We start from the raw sequence: 27,962 nt of genomic DNA, 5'->3' as shown, positions 1-27,962 counted from the left end.
AGTTCTCTGTCGTGGTTGTGTGGAAGGCCCATTAACTGAACTTAATACTGTGGTAGGCAATCAAGCCTGAAAAGCCACCTTCACTGAGACTGATAGACTGGGGATTTTGTCTTAGCCTTTCTTACAAGGCCTCTGAATTTCTGCCTGAAAAGAAACTGTAAAGGAGCTGGAGCAATGAGACAGGAGGAACCCAGCTGTGGTCTGAGGCTTTCAAAAGGGAAAGATGGGCTTTTGTTGCCTAGAGAGAGGTGATTAAAAGATGCTCAGCCAAGAGAAATAGATTCATCCCTCTTGCTACAATAAGGAATTAATAATCTGTTAAAAGATGCTTGAACACCACAAGTAAATGAAAATAGTTCACCTAGCACCTTTTGGGAATTTTTTCCCCATATATAAAACCATGAGAAGTAAAGGAAAAGATGTATATTTTCTTATTTTTGAACTTTAAAAGTTCTCTTCACTCTTTGTAGTTTGGTTTCTGAATCAAAACAAAGAAAAAAAAATACATTCATAAAAGCTGTTTCCTTTTCTTTTCCCTCCATGCTCCTTCATCATGTTTTCCCCAACTCAGGGCATTATCCTGAATCATTGAGAGCAGAAGAGTTAGTAACACTGAGGTAGGTGGTCAAGAGGCTGGAAGATCTTGCTTCAGTAAGAGAGACACTTTCCAGTAGATCAGAGATGGCAGTTACTGGGCCTCTTGGGCAGATCTTTAAAGAGATAGAGAAGAAAGAAAAAGTTGTTGTTGAGTGGCGACCTTATAAAACTCACACAATGGTCACCAAGTGCTTGTGGACCTCCAGGCTTCTGACCACAGCACTGAATTCTTGGAAGGAGATTTTCCCGTCCCCGTCTTTGTCCAGGAGGATGATGGTTTTGTCCACCAGCTGCTGTAACTGCCAGTCTTTCAGGTTGTCGCCTACCATCATCTTCAGCACCTGGAAGAGCTCCCCGTTGGAAATGTAGCCGTCTTTGTCCATGTCGTAGATGCTGAAAGCAAACCTCAGCTTCTGCTCCTCATCTCCCCGGACGCTGAACTGGGAGGTCCCCAGGATGAATTCCCGGAAGTCCACCTGTCCGTCGCCGTCGGTGTCGAAGACGTCGATCACCCGCTGCACCAGAGGGTTCTCCTGCAGCTCCGGCATGGACGTGAACTCTTTGACGCTCAGAGCGCTGGAACTGTCCAAGTCCAGCTTCTTAAAACGCTTGCGCAGCCTTTTAATTTCATCTTCGTCGAAGTGCGAGCATATCTCCGCCGGGTAACTGGCCTCATTTCCCATTCTGGAGCCAGTCTGTTGCTCATAGGGTCTGAGGAGGGATCAGGGGCGGTGGGCGCACACGCGGCTAAAAAGAGACCGTTGTGCCCGCAGGTGGAGGGCCAGGTGGGGCAGGCTCGCGGGGACATCTTCCCCCACCCCCGCCCGCCCCCTAGCCCCTCTCACCCCCTCCCCCTCCCCTGCTTCGGGCAACCAGACGAGAAAATAGGAGGTGCTGGGAGCCAGGTGGAGGAGTGGGTGAGGGGAGATCAGGGGAGAAGAAGCGGTGGGAGAGGGAAGCTTTCAGGGGGTAAGATAGGAAAAGTAGGAGAGAGGGGAGCTGGGGGAGAAGTCCCCTTTCTGAATCCTTCTCTCAGCACCTTAACCTTTATCTCCTGATATTTTTAAAATCTTCTCACGTCCTCACTTTTCCTCCTTCGCTTGGAAAGTGAACTCCAAGGGGGTGGGGCTGCCTTTGTATTAATCACTTCAGTATCCCCAGCACAGTGCCTGAAATGCAGTAAGTGTTTAACATATGTTGAATGACTGCGTGAACTGCAAGCAGGAGCTCCTGATGCTTATTTGCAGACCTCCTCTAAGGACTAAATGAGATAATACATCAAGGCGTTGGTGTCATATATACATCAACAGTTGATCCTTGAGCAACATGGGTTTCAACCGTGTGGGTCCACTTATATGCAGATATTTTTCGATAGTAAATACTACAGTACTGCAGGGTTGGCGTTGGTTGAATACTCTGACGCAGAACCATGGATACTGAGAAAGGATACCCAGGGCTGACTATAAAATTAAGGATTTTCCACTGAACAGATGGTTGGCACCCCTAAACCCCCTGGCACTGTTCAAGGGTCAAGTGTTTTTTAAAAAATTCTCTGGGAGGGAAAGCCAGGATTGACATCCTTCTGATGCAGTGGCCACTGACCTTTTTTAGAACATTGGGTTCAGGGTCTTTGTAAGAGACTGTCCAGCTATCGCACAAAATTTCTCATATGGATCATCTACAGGCAGTAACATATTCCTGAGGAATATACACAATGCTGAATTCAGGGCACTTTTCGGGAAGATACAGGTCCCAAGACCTTGGGTCCCAAGACCTCTGTCAGCTTATTATTTCAAATACATCATCTCAAACCCACTCCTTATTTTTGTTGGGCTAGTGCCTGGAGAAGGCAATGGCATCCCACTCCAGTACTCTTGCCTGGAGAATCCCAGGGGCGGTGGAGCCTGGTGGGCTGCCATCTATGGGGTCTCACAGAGTCGGACATGACTAAAGCGACTTAGCAGCAGCAGCAGCAGTGCCTGATGACTGTCCTGCAGATCACTTTGGGGAATGGCTGCAATGTGCCCTGAGAAGCTTTTGCTGTGTTTTGAGAGTATAAGAGGCCCTTAGGCTCTCTCACGCTCTCCCACCTTGCTTCAGCTGGATTTATTCCTATTTTGTTGATGATGAATCTCACCGCCATTCCCCAGATTCCTTCTTCTTTTAGGAACACATCAGTTCCTCCAAGTGCATACAAAGTATTAATACATTTGGCTCAAGAACATTCATTTTAAAGGGACTTGGGGGACTCCTAGGACCCTAAATCAAACTGGAAGAGGCAAACACTCCCTCATTTTAAAAAAGGTTGGCACCTTTTTTGTGCTTTAGTTCAGCCAAAATATCAGCCTGAAGGTAGTCATGCTGAAACTGGCACAACAAAGCCATGGAATACCTTACCATTAGGTCTACGCAGTTTAAAAGAAAAGGAGGGACTTCTCTGGTGGTCCAGTGGCTAAGACTCCACGCTCCCAAAGCAGGGGGCCAAGGTTGGATCCCAACCTGGCGTGCTGCAGTCAATGAGTGCAAACAGTCAGACATGACTTAGTGACTGAACAATAACAACTCTGCCCAGGAACGTTCATCTAGCACTCAGTCTGGGTCCTCCCTCCAGTGCCCAGGCCTGGCTGAAGAGGCAGGTCTCAGCTGGCGGTGCCCACAGGGCCAGGTCCCCAGATCCTGCCCAGCTGTCCTCACTGAGGGAGCTAGATCCTACATGCTGCAACTAAAGATCCAGCATGATGCAAGGAAGATTGAAGACCCTGCCTGCCACAACTAAGACCCAGTGCAGCCAAATAAATAAAATAATAGTAATAAGAAAGAAAAGTAAAGGTTTAGAGGCTGAAATATTTGATGACTGAATTATTATCTGGACTGAATTAACTAGATCTGAAAGAAGCATGGTTGAGTGGAAGGGATTTAGAGTAGTGTGTTAGGGGTGGGGCAGGCGCACAGCTGGCTGTTAGCGTGAGATCACGACCTTCAGCGCAAGACCTTTAACCAGAGACCATTAGCACCTCAGCAGTGGTGGTGAGAGACCCAGCCTGGCCAACAGTCAGCTGGACCGAGGTCCTTGTGTCTGTGAGTGTGGTGAGAGGCAGATTGTGGCCTTCTCCCAAAGGCACTCCAGGCCTTCTGGTCTCAGGCCGGCAGGTGAGCTGGGGGCCTGGGGACAGGCTGAGCGCTGTGTCCTGCACAGCTCTCGCTATGGCCGCCCACTGGGTGGGTTCAGGCCTTGAAGTGGTGGTGAACCTCTGCCCCATCCCCTGCAACCTAATGGCAGCAGCAGTCATCCTGGCTCACAGTGCTTGAGACCCATCCTCGTTTGGGGAGTCTGAGGGGCCTGAGGTCTGGCTGGGTCCTGGGCACCTGGCTTCCTCAGTGATGACAGCTGGGCAGAGTCTGGGGACCTGGCCCTGAGAGCACTGCCAGGTGAGACCTGCCTCTTCAGCAGGGCCTGGTCACTGGAGGGAGGACCTGGACTGCATGGATCAAATGCTTCTGGGCAGGTTTGTTGTTGTTCAGTCACCAAATTGTGCTCCACTCTTTGTGACCCCATGGACTGCAGCACGCCAGGCTGGGCAGGGTACTGGTCTGAAAATGGACTTAGCCAGGGCTGGACCCTGAAGGATGAAAGTCAAGCCTTGGGACCTTGAGCGAGTAAAATAAGGGGTAACAATGTTACTTTGCCTGCAGCATTTAAGTGTTCAAAGGCACAAGCAACCAAGGAGACAGAATTAAATGCCTCCCCTTCCCTTTCTTGTCAGAACAGAGAGCAACATGTGCTTCTGTGGAAGTTTCCAGGAACGTGGTGACCTGAAGAACAAAGGATCTGACCCCAAGAAGTTTGCAACAACTAATCACGTCCCTCCTTCACTTTTCCTAAGAGAGGGCTTTGCTGTAAACTTTCAGGGAGTTTGGGGGTTTTTAAGACATGAGTCACCTGTCTCCTTGCATGGCCTTGCAGTTGCCCTTTCTCTGCTCCAAACTCTAACCTTTTGGTATTGTTTGGCCTCACTCTGCATGGGGCACACAGACTTGTGTTTGGTAAAACAGGACAATTGAATCTTAACTGTCCACTTAATAGCTGTAAGTAGCTTGGACGAGTTGTTAATGTCAGTTTTCCCAATCGTAAAATGAGGCTAATAATGTATTTCATACAGTTGTATGAGGATTAAAGCTGTTACTAGCCAATAAGATAAACAATCATTATTATCGTTATTATTACTAATTTTGTTATTGTTTACCCTGCTGGTGGAGACGAAGGCTTAAAGAAAGAATACTTGGAAGCCTGAGCACTTAAGTGTATGTATGTCCGTTTGATGAACACTTCCTATATACCGTGTACACTATGCCACTTGCTACTCTCAGTATTTTGCCAGCATTAACTTCAGCTCCTCCAGGGCAGTGTTCTTTGGTGGCCGATGGCAAACTTTCCATTGCAGGCAAGCAGTGATGAACCTCACTTGTACTCCTATGGAGTCCTCACGACTTTCTCTTGAGTAATGTTCTGAAGGTCGTTCTTTAGGAAGGAGTCATTAGTGTGGGAACTCTTAAGTAAGTATTTTCCTCTATGTGGTGTGTTATTAGGAGGTAGCGAGGTGCAGTGGTGAGAGCATAGGAATTAAATAGACCAGGTTCCAGTCCCTGCTCTGCCCCATTAGCTGTGATTATTAGAGGAGCTGTTATGTCCTAGCCTAACTGTCCTCATCTGTAAAGTGGTGATAATCATCATCTGTTTTATCTATTCTCTGTGGCTCAGATGGTAAAGAATCTGCTCACAATGCTGGAGACCTGGGTTCAATCCCTGGGTTGGGAAGATCCCCTGGAGAAGAGACAGGCTACCCACTTCAGTATTCTGGCCTGGAGAATTCCATGGACTGTATAGTTCGTGAGGTCACAAAGATTTGGACATGACTGAACGACTTTCATGTTCACATTCACTTATCTATTCTAAGAGTGAGAAGAGAGACTGCATATAGAAATGTTATGTAGAAGGAGAAATATTGTCCCAAGAGTTAACTAATTTAATGGTCAAACAGACAATACCAGGAAGATGGTACCACTTCCTTGAAATAATTCAGTGAGCAGTTGGAACTGCTTTACTGCCTTGTAGAGGAGATAATGTGATGTTGGATCTGAAATTTTAGTCAATGTAAAGCTGAGTTTCCCATTGTTTCACATTTCATAAACTTTGTAGTTCAGCATTATTATGGGACTTCGTGTTATTGTTTCAATATTCTCCAGCCATTATTCTTAGTCATTTCCATGAAAAATGCTATTTGTCACTCTCTTTATCACTGTGAAGGGATGTGGATTGCTGGACATTCACTACAGTAAGCATGTTAAAAGGATTGACTGGTTGTTCTGGAAGAAATTAGGATTCTGACACCATTTCCACTTTCAATAAGCCATTTTCTTTTCCTCAAGAGTTTTCAAAAAAAAAAAAAGGAACCGGGAAGTGTTATGTGCAAATATAGCTGACGTTGGAAAATAGAAACAGAAGTAATGAGAATTGAGAATCAGGTAAAACTTCATCTTCCAAGTTAGTCAGGAGAACAGGCTTCTGAGTAATTCACAGTTACTCTGTGAGATTTACAGGTGGAAGCCCTCACGTTTCTGTGATTTCACTGGTCAGTATCTTTAACATCTATTTGTATTGAATTGGCCACCATGTAGAATGTGGAACAATATAGCTCTAAGTTTAAAACCTTTCATGAAGGACTTCCATGCTGGTCAAGTGGTTAAGACTGTCTTCCAATGCAAGGGGTGTGGGTTCAATCCTGGTTGGGGAACTAAGATTCCTCATGACCAAAAAACAAAACAAAAACAGATTATAGACAACAGAAATAATGTAACAAATTCAATAAAGACTTTAAAAATGGTCCTCATTAAAAAAAGAAAAGCAACTTAAAGAAAATGTTAAAACCTTTCATGAGCATCAGAGTTCTCACCTGCGACTTAGAAATAATATAGTGGTGGTGTTTTTATAGGTCTAAGTGGGAGAACATCTACTTTTTTAAAAAGCACCCCAAATAGCATATCAGAACACATTAGGGACTCAAAAGGACCCTGAGCCCCTAATTTTGTACCCTGTCTCCTTATTCTTCTCTTTCCTACTCCTTCATTTGCTTTCTCGAAGCAGAATTTTGACTCTGGATTTATCAGTTTTATCATTCTTTGATGTGACAAACCTTGTTTGAAGTTTAAATCCATTGAACAAATGTTGCAGTAACACGGATGGACCTGGAGGGTGTGTTATGCTAATTGAAATAAGTCAGAGAAAGACAAATGCAAATGTTTTCACTTATATGTGGAATCTGAAAAATAAGACAAATGAATATTATAATACAGAAACACTCACAGAGAACAAACTAGTGGTTCTGATTGAGGGAAGCAGTGGGGGAGGAGCAAGAGACGGGGAGGGAGATGAAGAGGTATGAAGGACTGGGTGTAAAATGAATAAGATATAAGGATGTAACATATAGCACAGGGAAAATATGACCAATATTTTATAATATCTTTATATGGGGTATAAACTATAAAAATAGTGAATCCCTATGTTGTAAACCTGAAACTAATATCATAAGTCAACTCTGTATTTGCTTAGTCATTCAGTTGTGTCTGACTCTTTGCGACCCCGTGGACTGCAGCCCACCAGGCTACTCCACCCACAGGGATTCTCCAGGAAAGAATACTGGAGTGGGTTGCCATACCCTTCTCCAAGGGATCTTCCCAACTTGGGATCAAATCCAGGTCTCCCACATTGAAGGCAGATTCTTTACCATCTGAGCCACCAGGGAAGCCCAAGAATACTGGAGTGGGTAGCCTATCCCTTCTCCAGGAGATCTTCCCAACCCAGGAATCGAACTCGGTCTCCTGCATTGCAGACAGATTCTTTACCAGCTGAGCTACCAACTCTACTTCAAAAATAAAAAAATCCATTTAACACATTATATGTTGAGCACCTACTATGTGCCAGGAGATGGAGGTTTTCTGTGAACAAGAAACAATCCCCTGAGAAATCTACTCTTGATTGTTTTGGCTTTAAGGATGTAACACTATTTGCTCAGTCTTTTATGTTCATCATGTATAGTCAAAAGGATCAAGAGGACTATGTTGATTTTCTTCTGTAGTTCTGCGATGGTATTTAAAATGAGCTTTGGAATATACGGTTTTTAATCATAATTTTGCTGTTTAACAACTGTGTAATCTTGGGTTGAGTTACTTGTCTGAACCACTGTTTGCTCATCTGTAAAACAAGGATACAATTGCTAACTTATAGCATCATTTTCGGGATTAAATGAGATAGAATGCATAAAGTATTAGACTCTGTGCCTAGCATATAGTAGATACAAATATGGTAGATATTATAATTATTGCCTACTGGATACTAGCTTAGAAAATTCTAATTCTAATAGACTATTTGCATATATACCCATGCAGATACACTCAACTACTCCTTTGTTTTCTACACAAATATTTATTGAGCTTCTGAAATATGAAAGGCATACAGTAGTGACCTAAGGCAAATACTTTCCCACCTGTCTCTGTCCTTATGGAGATTACTATTCATAGGGAAGATGCCTATTAACCAAATTATCATGCCCATAAATGTACGGGTGAACCCGTGGTGAGCATCACAGATGAGAGGTCACACAATAGGAACTTGATTTAGTCAGAAAGATGAACAAAACCCCTCTTGTAGAAGTGATGGTTGAGCTGAAATCTCAGGGAGAAGTTAACTGGATATTTGACTAGGGATATGTGTTCCAGGAAGAAACACCTCTGGGTGCAGACTGGGACAGAGGAGCCAGGTAAGACAAACTTAAAGGCCACTGTGGCCAGAACAGGGAGGTCAAGGGAGAGCATGATATTAGATGAAGTGAACAGATGGTCTGACCATGCCCTAGACGTTAAAGAAAGGGCAACATTTATTCAATCATTCCTTTACAGGGCATCATTTATCCAGTTATGTTTTGACATATACAACATTGGGGGCATGTAGAGATGGTCCCTACTCAGAAAAATCTACTGATTACTGAGTGAATTGAAGCATTAAAGACTGTGATTACTTACAGCACAAGATGGAAAAAGAAAGATATCTGAGAGGTAAGGGCAAAGAGCTGTAAGAATTCAGAGAACTGAGAAATTTTTGAGACCTTCCTAGAATTCTTGCTGGAAATGAATGAAGATTCCCTGCCCCACCCCAATAAGTACTGTTTGATTCTGATGAAGACAAGGGGAGCAAAATCCATGATCACAGTAGTGGGAAAGGGAGCAGTGACAGATACCAGTGACTAGTTTAATGTGGCTGAAATACTTGAGCTAAATAACGGAAAGTGAGCTGGAAGGAACCAGATCAAGAGGAGTTTGGAATGTTTGGCTGAAGACATTCGGTTTTTATATGACAGGGAAGCCAGGTGAGTGACCTAATCAGAATTATAGTCTAAAAAGATCAACCTGGCATTGTGAAGGGTGAGCTGAACAAGGGGAGAGCCTGACACTTGGGAGAGCAGCCAGCAAACAATGACAGCTATGCCTGTTTGTCTGGAGTATGAGAGCTGAGCAAGGATGAAAGAGCAAGGATGAAAGAGGCACAAGAGGAGAAAGGTGAAGTGTGTTCATTTGCTGGGCTTCCATGACAAGTGCCACAAACTGGGTTGTGCTTTCAACAGAAATGTATTGTCTCCCAATTCTGAAAACCAGACATTTGAAATCAGGATGTCAGCAGGACCACATTCCATCAAACCTGTAAGATCCTTCCTTGTTTATTCCTAGCTTCTGATAGTTTGCTGGCCAACTCTGGTGTTCTCTGGCCTCAAGCCGCCATAAATCCACCGTCTGCCTTCATGGTCACGTGGTGTTCTCCCCATGTCTCAGTCTCTGCAAGCTAGTTGTCTCCGTACAGGGACGGCAGTCATGTTGGATTAAGGACCCTCTCTACTACAATATGACTATTTAATCTCCTCTTCAATGACCATATTTCCAAACCAGGCCCTCTCCTGAGGTATCAGGGGGAGGACTTCAACCTATCTTTGCTAGGGGATGGCGGGGCACAATGCAACTCATAAAATTAGGCTTGAAGTCTTACTGGATAGAAAGACAGAGGGGGCAGGCAAAGATGAAACTCCAAATGTGACTGCACTGGCTTCCTGGCTGACCTGCCCTGTGCTTGGATGTTGCAGGAAGCTACCTTTACTGTGTAATGAGATGGGGACCCTGTAAGGGCTCCAGGGCTCCTTGCCCTGCACCCCTGACAGTGCTGGCTTCTCATCCAACTCCCACAGCTATGGGAGGAAGTGTTTTCAGAGGAAACGTTGGGGCAAGTTTTCACATTACTGCTGCTGCTGCTGCTAAGTCACTTCAGTCGTGTCCGACTCTGTGCGACCCCATAGACAGCAGCCCACCAGGCTCTGCCGTCCCTGGGATTCTCCAGGCAAGAATACTGGAGTAGGATGCCATTGCCTTCTCCGTTCACATTACTAGACTTGGTTAATACTGTCTGAGAAATAAAACGCATGGTTTTCTGATATTTTGTAAAACTTCACACTATAACCACTAGATGGCAATCTTCACACATTTTCATGTTTTTTTCTTTTTTTTTTCTCCCCAGAAGCAGGAAACTTCAGAACCTGGAGGTAACTATTTAGCACTTGGAATAATTAGGGAGGAGTCCTGTTTCATGTGATTCCTCCACAGATTTAAGTGTATGGAAATCTAAAACAGTGGAAGGAAGACTGTCTCTCACAATAGTCCTAATCAGCTTGAGCACTGTTCACACCTTTTAGTCACATAGTGAATAACATTTATAAATATTCATGAGCTTGTTGAATTCAACCAGAGGGAAAACAAGGACTATTAACAGTAGGTGGTCATACAACTGACGCCCAAGCAGCTCTGGTATATCAAAGAGGAGACTCTTATGCCGTGTTATCTGGTTACTTGCTCATTAGCAAGGGTCGGGTGGGGGGTGGGAACTTGCTGGAATGTTCTTACTGTATCAGAATTCAAGCTTCTGTCATTTATATTAACCAGCGAGTCATAGGGAAGCAGCTATAGCTTTGTGAAAACAAGCTAGAGAAACAAGACTAGAGAATTGTAGATCTCCAGCCTGCGCACCCAGCAACCCGACTTGGAATGCTTTTTAAAGAAAATAGTTATTGTTGTTTCTTTAAATATCTGTTTTAAGTTGAGGCTAATGGTTTGTGTAAGCCATCTTCATGTTTTCTCATTGAAATCTACAAGCTGAGTTGGATAAAAGGAATAACATAAAATTGTAGGTGCTGGTTAATAAGGCACACTGCAAAACAGAAAATTCCAGAATCTTATATTTCTCAAGTTTTCCCCCCAAAGTCTTCAGTTCTATAACATGTAAATATTATATGAAAGAACATTTATGTTGGAATTATAAGATGCTTCTGCTTTTTTGGAGATGAGTCCAAAAAATAAGCATGTACTTATTATTTATCAAGTATTTTTTTCTTCTATATGCATAGTCTGTACTCAGGCACGGAGGAGGAAACATTTGTTCAGCTAGGTGAATTTGTTCTGGTAAGAGAAGGTGAGGCCTTTCTGAGGCTGGCCTCTCTTTCTTCATGTACAATTCCACCATATTATAAAAGGACACACGTACAGCTTTGTGTTTCTTTAGGTTTTCAGAAAGCGCTACCTGGATAGGTTCCATCTGACCTTATGCTTGGCTTAAATATTAAGCGTAATTACTTAGGCTATTTCAAGGGAAGCACTCAGCTGTCAAAGTGGTTCTTGACTTACACAGGTTTTCAATTTAAAGCAATCTACAGTCATTAACTCTCCCTGCCTCACCATAACTTTCATCAGGTTGAAAAGCAGACAGTGACATTTTAAATTGAAAAAGGAAGGGGCAGGGATGAGAGAGGTGCAGGAGGCTGTTGCGATGTGACCTAGTTGTTAACAGCAAAAGAGACTGAGTTAAAACTCACCACTCCCCCACTCCTGTACTATTCCGTTTGGGTCTTTAAAGATAAACTGCAAAGAAAATTGACAGGCACTGAAGCTCCTTGATGTGACTTGTGTGATCTGTTTGGCTTTCAACGTATAGATGACTAACCCATTCCTCATCCCCACAAAAAATTAAGAGGGAAGAATGAGTCTGCTATGAGAAAGCTCCACTTTCTCAGTGAACAAATATTACTAGGTTTCACACTAGGTGCTCGTTTTGGTGGTCAGGGATGGAGAGCCCATCAGTTCATTGTCCTCCTTAGGGTCCCAGGAGCCAGATCTTCAGCTAGTTAGGTCAGGATTCCTCTAAATGTGCCTGCCTGAGAACCACAGCATTCTCAAAGCAGGACATGCTGCATGGCTCAGTCTTAAGGGCAATAAACAGACTTCAGAGAAATTAAGTGATGTGCTGAAAGTCACTCAGTTGGTTCATGAGAGAGTCAAGACAACTACCATCCTGACTACCATATGATATGATAACTACCATCCATTCAGTACATACCACATGTCAGACAGTTTTATGAACATTATCTCTGTTCCTTACACCAAGCCAAATCATCAGATCTTCTCTCCAGCTAGTAGAGGAGGAAACTCAGAGAGGTTAAGCAATCTGTGTTCATGATGTCTTTATGTACATTTTACATGGGGATATTTTGACACAGAGGTTGTTTTTATATTTGCACCTGTACAGTGCTCTTAAACCATTTACACTTCAGCTTAAAATATCACCTAATAATGAGCTTCACAAACATCCTCACTCCACCCCACTCATCCTTACTGGATGAGGTTCAGGATTGGGGGTTGCCAAGGATGGGTAAGATCAAGAATGAATTAAAGGTTTGGTTGGAGTGAGGGGGCAGGAATGGGGGGCGCAAGGATTGAGTAAATTCAGGGATGGGGTGAAGGTCAAATTGAAGGTGAGATCATGGATGGAATGGGGCAAAGTTTCCTAATGTGCACTTTCTTTAATATTAATTTTTTAAAAAACCACTGAAAAGTGTAATTTACTTTTAGACTGTCTCAAAATTTATTTTTCCTTTTTCCTACTTTCCATAATTTAGATTTCTGGATTTCTGAAGTAGAGCTCCCTTCACTGCAATGTTCCACCTTGTGCTTAGTATGTTATTTGTTTCCTAAACATCCAACAGCAACACAAGGAGACCCATGGAATCAGAGGCAGAAAACCTTGTAAAAACCCAGCAAGCTATGGCTTCAGCTGAGGCTCACAGAGATTCAGTAACTTCCCCAAGGATGTGAAATTGTCTTCTCAGAGTAATGATAGAGCAAGGGTGGTCTGCCTCCTAAGACCAAGGTCATTCCAGTCCCGGTTGTCCTACCTCCTCCTCTGTAATCCGTGCAAGGAACAATCTCCCTCCCTGCAGGCTAGACCTTGGTCTGCAGGTGCAGAAGCTGCACGTTCTAGGTGGTCAGGCTGCAGGCGCTTTCTTTTAGCTGGCCCCTTCCCTACCTTCACTTGCCATGAGGGGCTGTTCTAGACAGTTTTTACATCCCAGACCCACTCTCCACCTCTCCCCATCCCAATTTGTGCCATAGGGAGGCTTATGGACTATAGTGACTGGTTTCCTTGGCTTGAGGCAGTGGTAGAAGAGGCTAGGGTGGCGGGAGCAGAGAGGAGACTAAGGTCAGGTATTTACTTCCTGGGCCTCTCTCAGCCAGGTCACTGTGGCATGTCTATGCCCTAATCAAAGCCTCCAGCTCCTATTTTAATACCCTCTCCTGAAGTGAAAGGCAAAGAAAAAAAGGAAAAATATACACATCTGAATGCAGAATTCCAAAGAATAAAAAGGAGAGATAAGAAAGCCTTCCTAAGTGAACAATGCAAAAATTTAGTTGAAAACAATAGAATGGGAAAGACTAGAGATCTCTTCAAGAAAATCAGAGATACCAGGGGAACATTTCATGCAAAGATGGGCACAATAAAGGACAGAAATGGTATGGACCTAACAGAAGCAGAAGATATATTAAGAAGAGGTGGCAAGAGTACACAGAAGAACTATACAAAAAAGATCTTAGTGACCTGGAGCCATGATGGTGTGATCACTAACCTGGAGCCAGACATCCTGGAAGTCTGGAGTGTGAAGTCAAGTAGACCTTAGGAAGCATCACTACAAACAAACCTAGTGGAGGTGATGGAATTCTAACTGAACTATTTCAAATCCTAAAAGATGATGGTGTGAAAGTGCTGCACTCAGTATGCCAGCAAATTTGGGAAACTCAGCAGTGGCCACAGGACTGGAAAAGATCAGTTTTCATTCCAATCCCAATGAAAGGTAATGCCAAAGAATGTTCAAACTACTGCACAATTGCACTCATTTCACTAATAAGGTCATGCTCAAAATCCTTCAAACTAGGCTTCAACACTACATGATCCAAGAACTTCCAGATGTACAAGCTGGTTTTAGAAAAGGCAGAGGAACCAAAGGTCAAATTGCCAACATCTGCTGGATCATCAAAAAAGCAAGAGAATTCCAGAAAAACATCTACTTCTGCTTCATTGACTATGCTAAAGACTTTGGCTGTGTAGATCACAACAAACTGGAAAATTCTTAAAGAGATGGGAATACCAGACCATCTTACCTGCCTTCTGAGAAACCTGTATGCAGGTCAAAAAGCAACAGTTAGAACCAGACATGGAACAACAGACTGGTTCCAAATTGGGAAAGGAGTATGTCAAGGTTATATATTTTCATCCTGCTTACTGACATTATATGCTGAGTATATCATGTGAAATGCTGGGCTGGATGAATCACAAGCTGGAATCAAGATTGTCAGGAGAAATATCAATAACCTCAGCTATGCAGATGACACCAACCTTATGGCAGAAATCAAAGAGGAAGTAAAGATCCTCTTGATGAAGGTGAAAGAGGAGAGTTAAAAAGCTGGCTTAAAACTCAACACTCAGAAAATAAAGATCATTGCATCCAGTCCCATCACTTCACGGCAAATAGATAGGGAAACAATGGAAACAGTGATAGACTTTTTTCCTTGAGCTCCAAAATCAGTGTGGATGGTGACTGTAGGCATGAAATTAAAAGATGCTTACTCTTTGGAAGAAAAGCTATGACAGACATAGATAGCATATTAAAAAGCAGAGACATTACTTTTCTGACAAAGGTCCATATAGTCAAAGCTATGGTTTGTCCAGTAGCCATGTACGGATGTAAAGAAGATTGAGCACTGAAGAACTTGTGCTTTTGAACTGTGCTGTTGGAGAAGACTCTTGAAAGTCCCTTGGACTGCAAGGAGATCAAACCAGTCCATCCTAAAGGAAATCAGTCCTGAATATTCATTGGAAGGACTGATGCTGAAGCTGAAACACAAATACTTTGGCCACCTGATGCGAAGAACTGACTCATCGGAAAAGACCCTGTTGCTGGGAAAGACTGAAGACAGGAGGAGAACGGGACGACAGAGGATGAGATAGTTGGATGGCATCACTGACTCAATGGACATGAGTTTGAGCAAACTCCTGGAGATGATGAAGGACAGAGAAACCTAACGTGCTACAGTCCATGGGGTTGCAAAGGGTCAGACATAACTGGGTGACTGAACAACAAAGGCAGCAGTGGAAGATGCCAGGACAGAAGGAGACTAAGGTCAGGTATTTACTTCCTTGCCCTCTCTCAACCAGGTCACTGTGGCATGTTTACATCCCTGACCAAAGGCTCCAGTTCCTATTTGAATGCCTTTTCCTGTGCCTCCCTGAATTCTAGGAGTGGCTCTCTCCATGTTTCCCTTTGAGCTAAGGTGTGCTTCCTTAGCTTAGGTAATGTCTCCTTCACTTTACCTGCCCTGAGATGTTGCAGTATTCCTGTTGTTTCCTTAGATCACACCTCTGTAAAGAGTTTCTTGAAAATTCTCCTCAGGCTGTTTGAGTGTGCTATCCATTCTCTGCCCAAACTGTTTCCTCTTTCTTCTTAACTATTCCCAGTTGGTAAAAGGCACATTATTCAACCCAATATTTAAAGGAGACTTATAAAAGGAGGTATCATCATAAATCTTAATAATTCCTTGAAAAGTTTTGGGAGTTCGATAAGCTGTGACCTGCTACCTTCCTTTTCCTCGTTTGTAAATAACAGATTTCATAAAACCTGGAACCCTTAAATTCAGTGACTCAAAAAAATTATATTTTTGGGGGGCTGAGTCAGAGTAAAATGAATGAAACTTAAAGTCTGCCATACTTTTTTCCTGTGGAATTGATTGACAGTGAGTCTACTGTGAGCAGAGGCACAGCTGTGCTAGGAGGATCATGAAGAAACATCTGAGTCAATTTAAAATTCTTCTCTGAAAATTGCTGGAGTCTGATCTGCAGAATTGGACCTGCAATTTTCTAGGTGACTCTGGGGAGCAGATAAAGCCCTAGAATTAAAAAAAAAAAACCAGTTTATTCTTCAGAGAGATTGCCGCTAGACAGCTCTAGGGTTGCCAAGAGATGAAGGGTGAATAGATCAAGGTTCTCACAGGGGATCATGTATTAATGTCCAACTGTGAGAAATAGGTGGAAGAAAGCATGCTAGGTGACCGTATATTGCTATTATTCATTTGCCAAATGAGGATTTTTTTTCAGAGTGAAATTGTTTAATGACTTTGTGGTAACAGACACGGACTAGGACTGTACCTGGAAAATGGGAGGTCAGAGGAATGTCCTTCTTAAGAGCACCTGTTGGGAGAGGTACCCTCCAGAACATTCCTGCTTCTGCTGTGCTGTGCTCTGCACCCCTCCCCCTGGGGGACTGAAGGAAGAGGGATGTATTCATTAAACCAGGAGTCCTCAACCTCCAGGATTTAGTGCCTGATGATCTGAGGTGGAGCTGATGTAATAATAATAGGAATAAAGTGCACAATAAATGTAATGCTCTTGAATCCTCCCCAAACCATCCCCCTACCTGGGTCCATGGGAAAATTGTCTCCATGAAATAGGTCCCTGGTGCCAAAAAGGTTGGGAACCACTGCATTAAACTACTACTGTATTAACTCCTTACAAAAAGTTACTGAAGAGATGAAGAAGCTGAGACTTGGGTGGGTTCATGATTTTTCCAAGGCAGGTAGATGGTACAGGCAGGCTTCAAATATGGTCTGTCTGATTTCAAATCCAGTCCTACTTTCTTCACACTAATAGCCCAGACTGTACGAGGTTTGAGGAAAAAGAGATGGCAAGGAAAGTGCTAACAAGCATGCTTCCTTCTTCTGACCTTTTCGAGAGAAAGCTAACCCTCTCCCCACCTCAAAACAGCAGGTGGAGACCCAAGGATTGAGTGAAAGAAAATACAGCAGGCAGAGGGCCTTCACAGAGGAGACCAAGCTCAGCCAATAAGCTGAATATGGATGTCATTGTACCTTTAGGTACATGTACCTAATTACATTGTACCTTTAGGTTCTGTGAGGGTGACATCCTGAAATTCTGTCCTAGGTTCTTCAAGACAAACATGGTCATCAGTGCCCAAGGATATGCTCTGCTGTTTAAATGCACACAGGTGAGCATCCCTGCAAAGCAGCTTGTTACTGAACAGACCAGAATAGGCCTTACTTCAGACCACCGTCTGGAGAAAGAAGTGCTCCCTGTGTGTCCTTAACATTCCCCGAGGCTGGAGGTGGCCCCCCTAACTCTACACCCACATGGATGTTATCAGAATCTTCCTTTATTTCTGTCTCTGAAGTTCCAATTAAGGGTACACTTCTCTTCCATTCTCATTCCTACCCCTCATCCCCTTCAAATTCAGCTGACCTGGAAAGCCAGCCCAGGGTTGTCTTAATAACCATAACTTGATCCTGACATCAGCCTCTTATCCAGTTGCTTCCAGCTCACTACATCCAGAGTTTCCCAAATGCCTCTCCCCTGAATTTGTTCCATTAAAAAACCATGGTTGAAAAATGATGTGGTATATTTTGCATGGATCATCTGAACAGTTCATGGCTTTTCTGATTTTTTGTTTTTCAAAACCTGTCTTCTTTTTTGTTTGAAATTTCTGATAAATCCATATAGCCCTGGAATGGTTATGATGAAATCTCATCATCCTTAAGGATGTAAGTTACTTTGTGGTTATCATATTTGGGTATAGGCTCACTATTTTACATGCATTGTCTGCCTTAATTTTCATGACAATCCTATGAAATAGACATTTTCACCCCAATTTGCAAAAGCTGAGGCTAGGAATGGACAAGTAACATGTTTCATATCACTTAGATGGTAGTGTTCAAACCTAGAACTGTCTCCAAAGCCCATGCTTTCAACCATTATGCTTTATGGTAAATATATTAAGCATTCTCATCTCAGGATGACATAAAGAAAGACCATGATCACTATATCAAAGCTGGGAGGGTGCTTGCAGATGATTATATCCAAATACCTCATTGTACTGATGGCTAGAAGCAGGTAGGATGGGAGAAGGTATAAAACAGGTGGTTGGTTGTCTACTTAGCATCCATTCTCCTGAATCATTCTTCCTAAGGGAACCCTGCTTTCATTTAGGTCTTCTCTATGGGACTATGTATTGCCAGGGAAGCTGCCCCCTTACTAGTCTTAGGGGATGAGTCATGGCTGGCTAATCTATCATGGTAATCTCATTCTCCTCACCATTTATTGGCTTAAAGATGGACAGATGACACAATTTTTGGCCAATGAATGTGAAGAAATCTACTGGAGAGTTTCTGGGAAGGTTTTCCCACTTCTAGAAAGAGCTGTAGGAAGATATCTAAAGATATCTATGAACCCCAGGAAATTCTCCTGATGGAAGGAGAGGAAGTATTAATACTTCTATTTACTACGCCAAGTTTTTTTCCTAGGTCTTTCCATAAATGTTCTGTTATTCTCAGAACAAAATGACAAGTTATGTTTTATCAACTTCCCTGGTGGCTCAGATGGTAAAGTGTTTGCCTACAATGCGGGGGACCCATGTTCAATCCCTGAGTCAGGAAGATCTCCTGGAGAAGGAAATGGCTACCCACTGCAGTATTCTTGCCTGGAAAATCCCATGGACAGAGGAACCTGGTAGGCTACAGCTCACGGGATCGAAAGAGTCAGACATGACATAGGGACTTCACTTTCCCTTCACTTTCATATCCATTCATGAATGAAGAAACTCAGACCTAGGAATAGTTCAGTCAGTCAGTGATTAATTGGTAGAGCCAGTATGCAAGTCCTAAAGTGTATGGCTTCAAATCTATTATGTTTTGTGTTAGATATTTCACACTGGAATTAGATTTATGTTAGTGCTTATGAGTCTATGTATGTTTCCCTCTATGTGTCCAGGTGGAGTTAGGTTCTGAGTCTGAAGAGCCCTGTACCCTGAGAGGCTTGTCCTGGGAGCCAGATTGCCCATCCAGTTGATGTCTTGGTCTCATGGTCCTCTGAAATGGCACAACCTAGAGATGTGCTTGTGATCAGAGAGGTGCAAATCATTCCATATTGCTGGCTTTGGGGACATGATGGGGAGGCTCCCTTCATCTTATCTAATGTTTTGCTGTCAGCTTTGATCACTTGGAGATTTTGGCTTGAATTAACCCTGGTCACAACAAGTGGTAGGAAATGCTGGGAGAGATTGTGGCAGAAGGAGAAGGGGATGACAGAGGATGAGATGGCTGGATTGCATCACTGACTCAATGGACGTGCGTTTGAGTGAACTCCAGGAGTTGGTGATGGACAGGGAGGCCTGGCGTGCTGCGATTCATGGGGTCGCAAAGAGTCAGACATGACTGAGCGACTGAACTGAAATGAACTGAACTGAAAGTGAAAATATCTCCAAATAAATATAAAAATTCTTGCCTTACAGGGTTGTAGTTAGAACCAATCAGTTAATGTCCCAAATACGTTTTTGTCACATGGTAAAAAACAGAGCATGCTAGTTTTCTAATTCCTTAGTTTCCTGCTTCCTTCCTTTAAATCTTTACTCAGTGACTGTCTTCTCAATAAGCTATGAGATTATAAACAGAGATAGAAGAGGGTAGCAGAGGATGAGATAGATAGCATCACTGACTCAGTGGACATGAATTTGAACAAACTCCAGGAGATAATAAAGACAGAGAAGCCTAGTGTGCTGCAGTCCATGGGGTCACAAAGAGTCAGACACAACTTAGTGGCTGAACAACAACAATGATTCGGATTGCATCAGGGATTGTGGGAAGGCTCTGAAGAAGGGGGATTTCAGCTGAGAGTTTATAATGAGAAGGCACTAGCGGGGTTAATGTTGGGAGGGTAGGGGGAAGAATAGTAATTAGGAAGAAGGATGCAACAGCATGTGCCAAGACCTTAAGGAAGAAAAGTGGATTTAGGACAGAAGATCAGGGTTCTGTTTTGACAAATTAAATGTGAGATGCATGTAAGATATTCAAGTGGAGGTGTCAAACAAGAAGGTAGATACATGGTTCTAGAGCTGAGAAGAAGAGTCATTGTTGAAATACAAATTCGACAGTTGTTAGTGAAGAGAGGCTCTTGGGAGTCATTATTATCAGCTTTAGATTTTTTTTAAATGTCAGGCTGACCTTGTACTGTTTTATTTGCCTTCTCTTTTAAATACTGGAGTCTGGCTCTTATTACACCTTTTAGTCTCCTATCTTAATTATCCAATCTCTGACTCACTTTGCAGTTTTCTTTCTAATTATATCATAAAGGCAGAGTGTTATGATAGAAAGATGTATTTTCTGGTTATTTGTGTGCCTTGGGCAAATCACTTAGGATCTCTGGATATTAGCTTCCTATACATAAAATAAATGAGTTGATTGTTTTCAGTTGAAAAATATCTAAGATTATTTAAGAATTACCTGGTTATGTCTGTTTCTCTAAGCAGGATCCATCACTGGACCCCTGGGAAATTAGATCTTGAGGATATTTTGCAATCCACATCATGACCAGCAATTAACAGTTAAACCAAACACTGTTAATGTCAGTCTCAGATACTATTACTGTAATGCAGAATAGCATTTCTTCTGCATTTGTGGATATAATATGTAGGGAAAAGATAGAAATTCAGACATTTACTCATCAAAGTAGCATCACAGTTAAATCCAAGACAAACTTGTTTTACTGAAAATTCCAATTGGATAGTCATTCTTCAAGTGAAATTAGGAGTAATCTAAATATCATGGTCCCTGGAGAAGGAAATGACAGCCCACCTAGTACTCTTGCCTGGAAAATCCCATGGACACAGGAACCTGGTGGGCTATGGTCCATAGAGTTGCAAAGAGTTGTACACGACTTAGCGACTAAACAGCAGCTGCAAATATCATGGAATCCTAGAAGATGTAATAGCCTAGATTATTGGCCACTGACACATATGACAGCATTTTCTAATATTCTTCAAGGTAAAGCTATACAAAGCATCAACATTATCAGCAGTTTCCCCCTTACCTCAGTGACAGCAAAACTTCTCTTGCCGCAGGGAACCACCTTATACCACTTGTCATGCAGCACGTCCATAAACCCATGTGATTTGTATTGACTGATTAGCTCGGATATATTGGAGGTAAAAGGAGAGTTGGGAGGGAGACCAATGCCGTACCCTAGAAGAAAATACAATCTCAAATGAGTGTTTTGCTTAAGAATTTCCTGAGTTGTTGCCACCACACCTGATATTGCTGTCAGACCTGGTAACAAGGACACAGTAAGCTTTCACCATCTTTCCCTCAAAAGACTCAGAAATGTCCTAGGTATGATTGCCTTGGATCTGCTACTTCTCTGAGTAAAAGAGGTGAGTCCAGAAAGGAGAGAAATGATTTGTGTACTGTGTAGTAGGGGCACATTGTATTCCAAGGCTTTCTGCCCTTCCCTTCAAGATATTTTTCAGAAGCCATCTTTCAGGTCTTTACTAGGGCTAGGATTCCCTATCTACTTCTCCCAGAAACCCTCATCTGGACCTTAAAAACACAAAATTAGTTAAATTACAGTCCCTGGCCTATGAAATACTCTCATCATTGGTCATGCATAACCCTCTTTTACTTTTATTTTTAATAATAGAATGAGGCCTTGTGAATGTACAGTTCAGCATAAGTACTAAAACATCAACAAAAACTTGTCAAAAAAAAAAGGACTCTGGTAAAACCAAGTGTTGAAGCAAACGTAGATCAGTAAGATCACTTATTCATTGCTTGTGGGAATGCAAATTGATATACCCACTTTGGAAAACTGTTTGCTATTACTTTATATAGCTGAAGATTTATATGCTCTAAGACACAACTTTAAGTACATTCCTAAAGAACTCCTCCACAACTAGACCAGGAGATATGGTTAAGGATGTTCTTAGAGGCATTTTTTATAACAGCAAAAATTGGAAACAACCTAAATGTTAACAAGAGAATGGGTAAATAAATGTGAAATATTTATACAATGGAATGTTATATAGTGTGAAACATACGAATGATATGGAATAATATGGATGACTCAGCAACACTAAGTAAAAAGATCAGTCTCAGAAGATTGCAGCATGAATCCATTGTGTAAACGTAAAAACATTAAAAACAAACCAGTATATTTTTAGGAATTCGTATATATGTGATAGAAGTAATATTCAGAAAAAATCAAGAAAATGATAAACCAAATATCTGGGACAACAGTTATTCAAGGCAAGAGAGGCAGGGGAAAGGATGAAGGAGGAGCTTGAAGAAGGTGTAATTTGTTGTCAGAGTTTTAATTAATTAGCTTTGACTCTGTATCTTCACTTGGTCTGGGGCTTTACTTGGTTTCCAAACTGTTACTTCACTGTTAATCTCATTGACAAGCCATGTGGAAGAGCTAATTACCTACATTTTGTCTTTAACTATTGGATTGTATAGTTGAAAAAAGATGTATTGCTGTCAAGATGATTGAGGAAGACAAACTGAAAATATAGCTAGCTCTTTTTTTCACATGCACATACAAAAGGCTATCAAGAATATAGAGATGTACAGCAGAAATTAACACATTGTAAAGCAGTGATACTCCAATAAAAATTAATAAAATAATTTAAAAATGAAGGCAAAGAAACCAAGAAACAAAAAACATATGCACATAACTTTATATAAATAGATAGATAGCAAGGACCTACTGTTTAGCATAGGGAACTCTACTCAATAATCTGTAATAACCTAGATGGGAAAAGAATCTGAAAAATAATAGATATATTTATTCATATAACTAAATCACTTTGCTATATACTTAAAATTAATACAACATTGTAAATCAACTATAATATAAAATAAAATTTTTTAAATGTTAAAAACATCCAAAGATACTTCATGGAAACAAATGCTTCCTATCATGTTTCCATCTTACAATTTATTTCCAAAGACATTAGTTTTTATTCTTTTTTAAAATTGTAGATACACAAGCCCTTTTTAAAAAGTTGATTTATTTTTCATTGAAGGATAATTGCTTTACAGAATTTTGTTGTTTTCTGTAAAAACTCAACATGAATTAGCCATGCTGCTGCTGCTAAGTCACTTCAGTCATGTCCGACTCTGTGTAACCCCATAGACAGCAGCCCACCAGGCTCCCCCATCCCTGGGATTCTCCAGGCAAGAACACTGGAGTGGGTTGCCATTTCCTTCTCCAATGCATGAAAGTGAAGTCACTCAGTCGTGTCTGACTCTTAGCGACCCCATGGACTGCAGCCTACCAGGCTCTCCATCCATGGGATTTTCCAGGCAAGGGTACTGGAGTGGGATGCCATTGCCTTCTCCGAATTAGCCATAGGTATACATATATCCCCTCCCTTTTGAAACTCCCTCCCATATCCCTCCCCATCCCACCCCTCTATGCTGATACAGAGCCCCTGTTTGAGTTTCCTGAGCCATACAACAAATTCCTGTTGGCTATCTATTTTACATATGGTAATGTAAGCGCCCATGTTACTCTTTCCATATATCTCACTCTCTCCTCCCCTCTCCCTATGTCCATAAGTCTATTCTCTATGTCTCTCCATTGTTGCCCTGTAAATAAATTCTTTAGTACCATTTTTCTAGATTCTGTATTTATGTGTTAGAATAAAAATGTTTATCTTTCTCTTTCTGACTTATTCCACTCTCTATAATAGGTTCTAGGTTCATCCACCTCATCAGAACTGACTCAAATGCATTCTTTTTTATGGCTGAGTAATATTCCATTGTGTATATGTACCACAACTTCTTTATTCATTCATCTGTCCTTGGACATCTAGGCTGCTTCCATATTCTAGCTATTGTAAATAGTGCTGAAATGAACAAAGAGATACTTGTGTCTCTTTCAATTTTGGTGTCCTCAGGGTATATGCCTAGGAGTGGGATTGCTGGGTCATATGGTGGTTTTGAGGAATCTCCTCATTGTGTTAGTTTTTTTGGGAATCTCCATACCGTCTTCCATAGTGGCTGGATCAGTTTACATTCCCAGCAACAGTGCAAGAGCTTTCCCTTTTCTTCACACCCTCTCCAGCATTTATTGTTTGTAGACTTTTTGATGAGGGCCATTCCAACTGGTGTGAGGTGATATCTCGTTGTAGTTTTGATTTGCATTTTTCTAATAATGAGCTATGTTGAACATCTTTTCATGTGTTTGTTAGCCAATTGTATGTCTTCTTTGGAGAAATGTCTGTTTAGCTCTTTTCCCTACTTTTTGACTGGGTGGTTTGTTTTTCTGGTATTGAGTTATATGAGCTGCTTGTATATTTTGGAAATTAATCCTTTGTCAGTTGTTTCATTTGATATTATTTTCCCCCATTCTGAGGGTTGTCTTTTCACCTTGCTTGTAGTTTCCTTTGCTGTGAAAAAACTTTAAAATTTCATCAGGTCCCACTTGTTTACTTTTGTTTTTATTTCCATTATTCTAGGATGAGAATCATAGAGGATCTTGCTTTGATTTATGTCATCGAGTGTTCTGCCTATGTTTTCCTCTAAGAGTTTTATAGGTTCTGGTCTTACATTTAGGTCTTTAATCCATTTTGAGTTTATCTTTGAGTATGGTGTTAGGAAGTGTTCTAATTTCATTCTTTTACATGTATCTGTCCAGTTTTCCCAGCACCATTTATGGAAGAGGCTGTCTTTGCCTCATTGTATATTCTTGCCTCCTTTGTCAAAATTAAGGTACCCATAGGTGCATGGGTTTATTTCTGGGCTTTCTATCTTGTTCCATTGGTCTATATTTCTGTTTTTGTGCTAGTACCATACTGTCTTAATGACTGTAGCTTTGTAGTATAATCTGAAATCAGGAAGGTTGATTCCTCCAGCTCCATTCTTCTTTCTCAAGACTGTCTTGGCTATTTGAGGTCTTTTATATATGAATTGTGAATTTTTTTGTTCTAGTTCTGTGAAAAATGCCTTGGTAATTTGATAGGGATCGCATTAAATCTGCAGATTGCCTTTGGTATTACAGTCGTTTTCACAATATTGATTCTTCCTACTCAGGAACATGGAACATCTCTTTATCTGTTTATGTCATCTTTGATTTCTTTAATCAGTGTCTTATAATTTTCTGTGTACAGTTCTTTTGTCTCCTTAGGTAAGTTTATTCCTAGATATTTAATTATTTTTGTTTCAATGGTGAATGGGATTGATTCCTTAATTTCTCTTTCTGATTATTCATTGTTAGTACATAGAAATGCAAGTGATTTTTATGTATTGATTTTGTATCCTGCAACTTTGCTAAATTCACTGATTAGCTCTAGTAATTTTCTGAGAGTATCCTTAGGGTTTTCTATGAATACCAGACCACCTGATCTGCCTCTTGAGAAACCTGTATGCAGGTCAGGAAGCAACAGTTAGAACTGGACATGGAACAACAAACTGGTTCCAAATAGGAAAAGGAGTACATCAAGGCTGTATATTGTTACCCTGCTTACTTAACTTATATGCAGAGTACATCATGAGAAATGCTGGGCTGGAAGAAACACAAGCTGGAATCAAGATTGCCAGGAGAAATATCAATAACCTCAGATAAGCAGATGATACCACCCTTATGGCAGAAAGGGAAGAAGAACTAAAGAGCCTCTTGATGAAAGTGAAAGAGGAGAGTGAAAAAGTTGGCTTAAAACTCAACATTCAGAAAATGAAGATCATGGCATCTGGTCCCATCACTTCATGGCAAATAGATGGGGAAACAGTGGCTGACTTTATTTTTTGGGGGTGGGGGTGGGGGGCTTCAAAATCACTGCAAATGGTGATTGCAGCCATGAAAATTAAAAGACGCTTACTCCTTGGAAGGAAAGTTATGACCAACCTAGACAGCATATTAAAAGCAGAGACATTACTTTGCCAGCAAAGGTCCGTCTAGTCAAAGCTATGGTTTTTCCAGTGGTCATGTATGGATGTGAGAGTTGGACTGTGAAGAAAGCTGAGCACTGAAGAATTGATGCTTTTGAACTGTGGTGTTTCAGAAGACTCTTGAGAGTCCCTTGGACTGCAAGGAGATCCAACCAGTCCATTCTAAAGGAGATCAGTCCTAGGTGTTCATTGGAAGGACTGATGCTGAAGCTGAAACTCCAATTCTTTGGCCACCTGATGAGGGGATCTGACTCATTTGAAAAGACCCTGATGCTAGGAAAGATTTAGGGCAGGCGGAGAAGGGGATGACAGAGGGTGAAATGGTTGGATGGCATCACCGACTCAATGGACATGGGTTTGGGTAGACTCCGGCAGTTGGTGATGGACAGGGAGGCCTGGCATGCTGCGGTTCATGGGGTCGCAAAGAGTTGGACACGACTGAGCGACTGAACTGAACTGAACTGATGTTCAGTATTATGTCATCTGCAAACAGTGAGAGCTTTACTTCTTCTTTTCCAACCTGGATTCCTTTTATTTCTTTTTCTTCTCTGATTGATGAAGCTAGGACTTCCAGAACTATGTTGGATAATAGTGTTGAAAGTGGACAACCTTGTCTTGTTCCTGATCTTAGGGGGAATGTTTTCAGTTTTTCACCATTGAGAATAATATTTTCTGTTCAGTTCAGTTCAGTCGCTCAGTCGTGTCCAACTCTTTGCAACCCCATGAATTGCAGCACGCCAGGCCTCCCTGTCCATCACTAACTCCTGGAGTTCACTCAGACCCATGTCCATCGAGTCGGTGATGCCATCCAGCCATCTCATCCTCTGTTGTCCCCTTCTCCTCTTGCCCCCGATCCCTCCCAGCATCAGGGTCTTTTCCAGTGAGTCAACTCTTTGCATGAGGTGGCCAAAGTATTGGAGTTTCAGCTTCATATATGGCCTTTACTATGTTGAGTTAGGTTACTTCTAGGCCCAGTTTTTGAAGAGTTTTAATAAATGGGTACTGAATTTTTTCAAAGGCTCTTTCTGCATCTATTGAGATGATCAAATGATTTTTATCTTTCAATTTGTTAATATGGTGTATCACATTGATTGATTGGTGTATATATTGAAGAATCCTTGCATTCCTAGAATAAGTCCTACTTGAGCATGGTGTATGAGCTTTTTGATGTGTTGCTGAATTCTGTTTGCTAAAAATTTTTGAGTATTTTTGCATGTATTGGCCTGTAGTTTCCTTTTTTGTGTTGTTTTGTCTGGTTTTGGTATCAGGGTAATGGTGGCCTCATAGAATGAATTTGGAAGTGTTACTTCCTCTGCAAGTTTTTGAAAGAGTTTTAGAAGGATAGGCATTAGCTCTTCTCTAAACATTTGATCAGAGAAGGCAATGGTACCCCACTCCAGTACTCTTGCCTGGAAAATCCCATGGATGGAGGAGCCTGGTAGGCTGCAGTCCATGGGGTCGCGAAGAGTCGGACACGACTGAGTGACTTCACTTTCATGCATTGGAGAAGGAAATGGCAACCCACTCCAGTGTTCTTGCCTGGAGAATCCCAGGGAAGGGGGAGCCTGGTGGGCTGCTGTCTATGGGGTTGCACGGAATTGGACACGACTGAAGTGACTTAGCAGCAGCAAGCGTTTGATAGACTTCTCCCGTGAAGCCATCTGGTCCTGGGCTTTTGTTTTTTTTGGGATTTTTGATCACAGCTTCCATTTTAGTGCTTGTAATTGGGTTTCTCATAATTTTTATTTCTTCCTGGTTCAGTCTTGGAAGATTGAACTTTTCTAAGAATCTCTCCATTTCTTCCAGGTTATCTATTTTATTGCCATATAGTTGTTCATAATATCTTTTATAATCCTTTGTATTTGTGCATTGTCTGTTGGAACCTCTCCTTTTTCATTTCTAATTTTGTTGATTTGATTCTTCTCTCTTATCTTCTTAATGAGTCTGGCTAGCGGTTTGTCAATTTTGTTAATCTTCTCAAAGAACCAGCTTCTAGTTTTATTAATCTTTACTATTGTTTCTTTTATTTCTTTTTCATTTATTTCTGCTCGGATCTTTATGATTTCTTTCCTTCTACTAATTTTTTTTTTTTTTTTATTTTGTTCCCATGGATGGAGGAGCCTGGTGGGCTGCAGTCCATGGGGTCGCTAAGAGTCAGACACGAC

At 41.8% G+C, this 27,962-nt stretch overlaps 2 protein-coding genes across 2 annotated transcripts in view; both read right to left on the bottom strand.

Annotated features, from left to right (window-relative positions):
- GRIN3A (glutamate ionotropic receptor NMDA type subunit 3A) overlaps nucleotides 1–27,962 on the bottom strand; it is a 211,903-nt gene that overhangs the window by 27,267 nt on the left and 156,674 nt on the right. The window contains exon 6 of the mRNA XM_005908425.2: nucleotides 20,942–21,093. Coding sequence (XP_005908487.1) covers nucleotides 20,942–21,093 — 152 coding nt within the window. The remainder of the gene's footprint in view (nucleotides 1–20,941; nucleotides 21,094–27,962) is intronic.
- PPP3R2 (protein phosphatase 3 regulatory subunit B, beta) lies at nucleotides 768–1,280 on the bottom strand. Its single transcript, XM_005908424.2, has one exon. The coding sequence runs from the start codon at nucleotides 1,278–1,280 to the stop codon at nucleotides 768–770; it is 513 nt and encodes a 170-aa protein (XP_005908486.1).

This window comes from Bos mutus, chromosome 8, assembly GCF_027580195.1.
Source record: "Bos mutus isolate GX-2022 chromosome 8, NWIPB_WYAK_1.1, whole genome shotgun sequence".
Classification (NCBI taxonomy): domain Eukaryota; kingdom Metazoa; phylum Chordata; class Mammalia; order Artiodactyla; family Bovidae; genus Bos; species Bos mutus.
The sequence above is the reverse complement of the archived record's forward strand: the minus strand, read 5'-3'. Positions and strand labels throughout refer to the sequence as shown.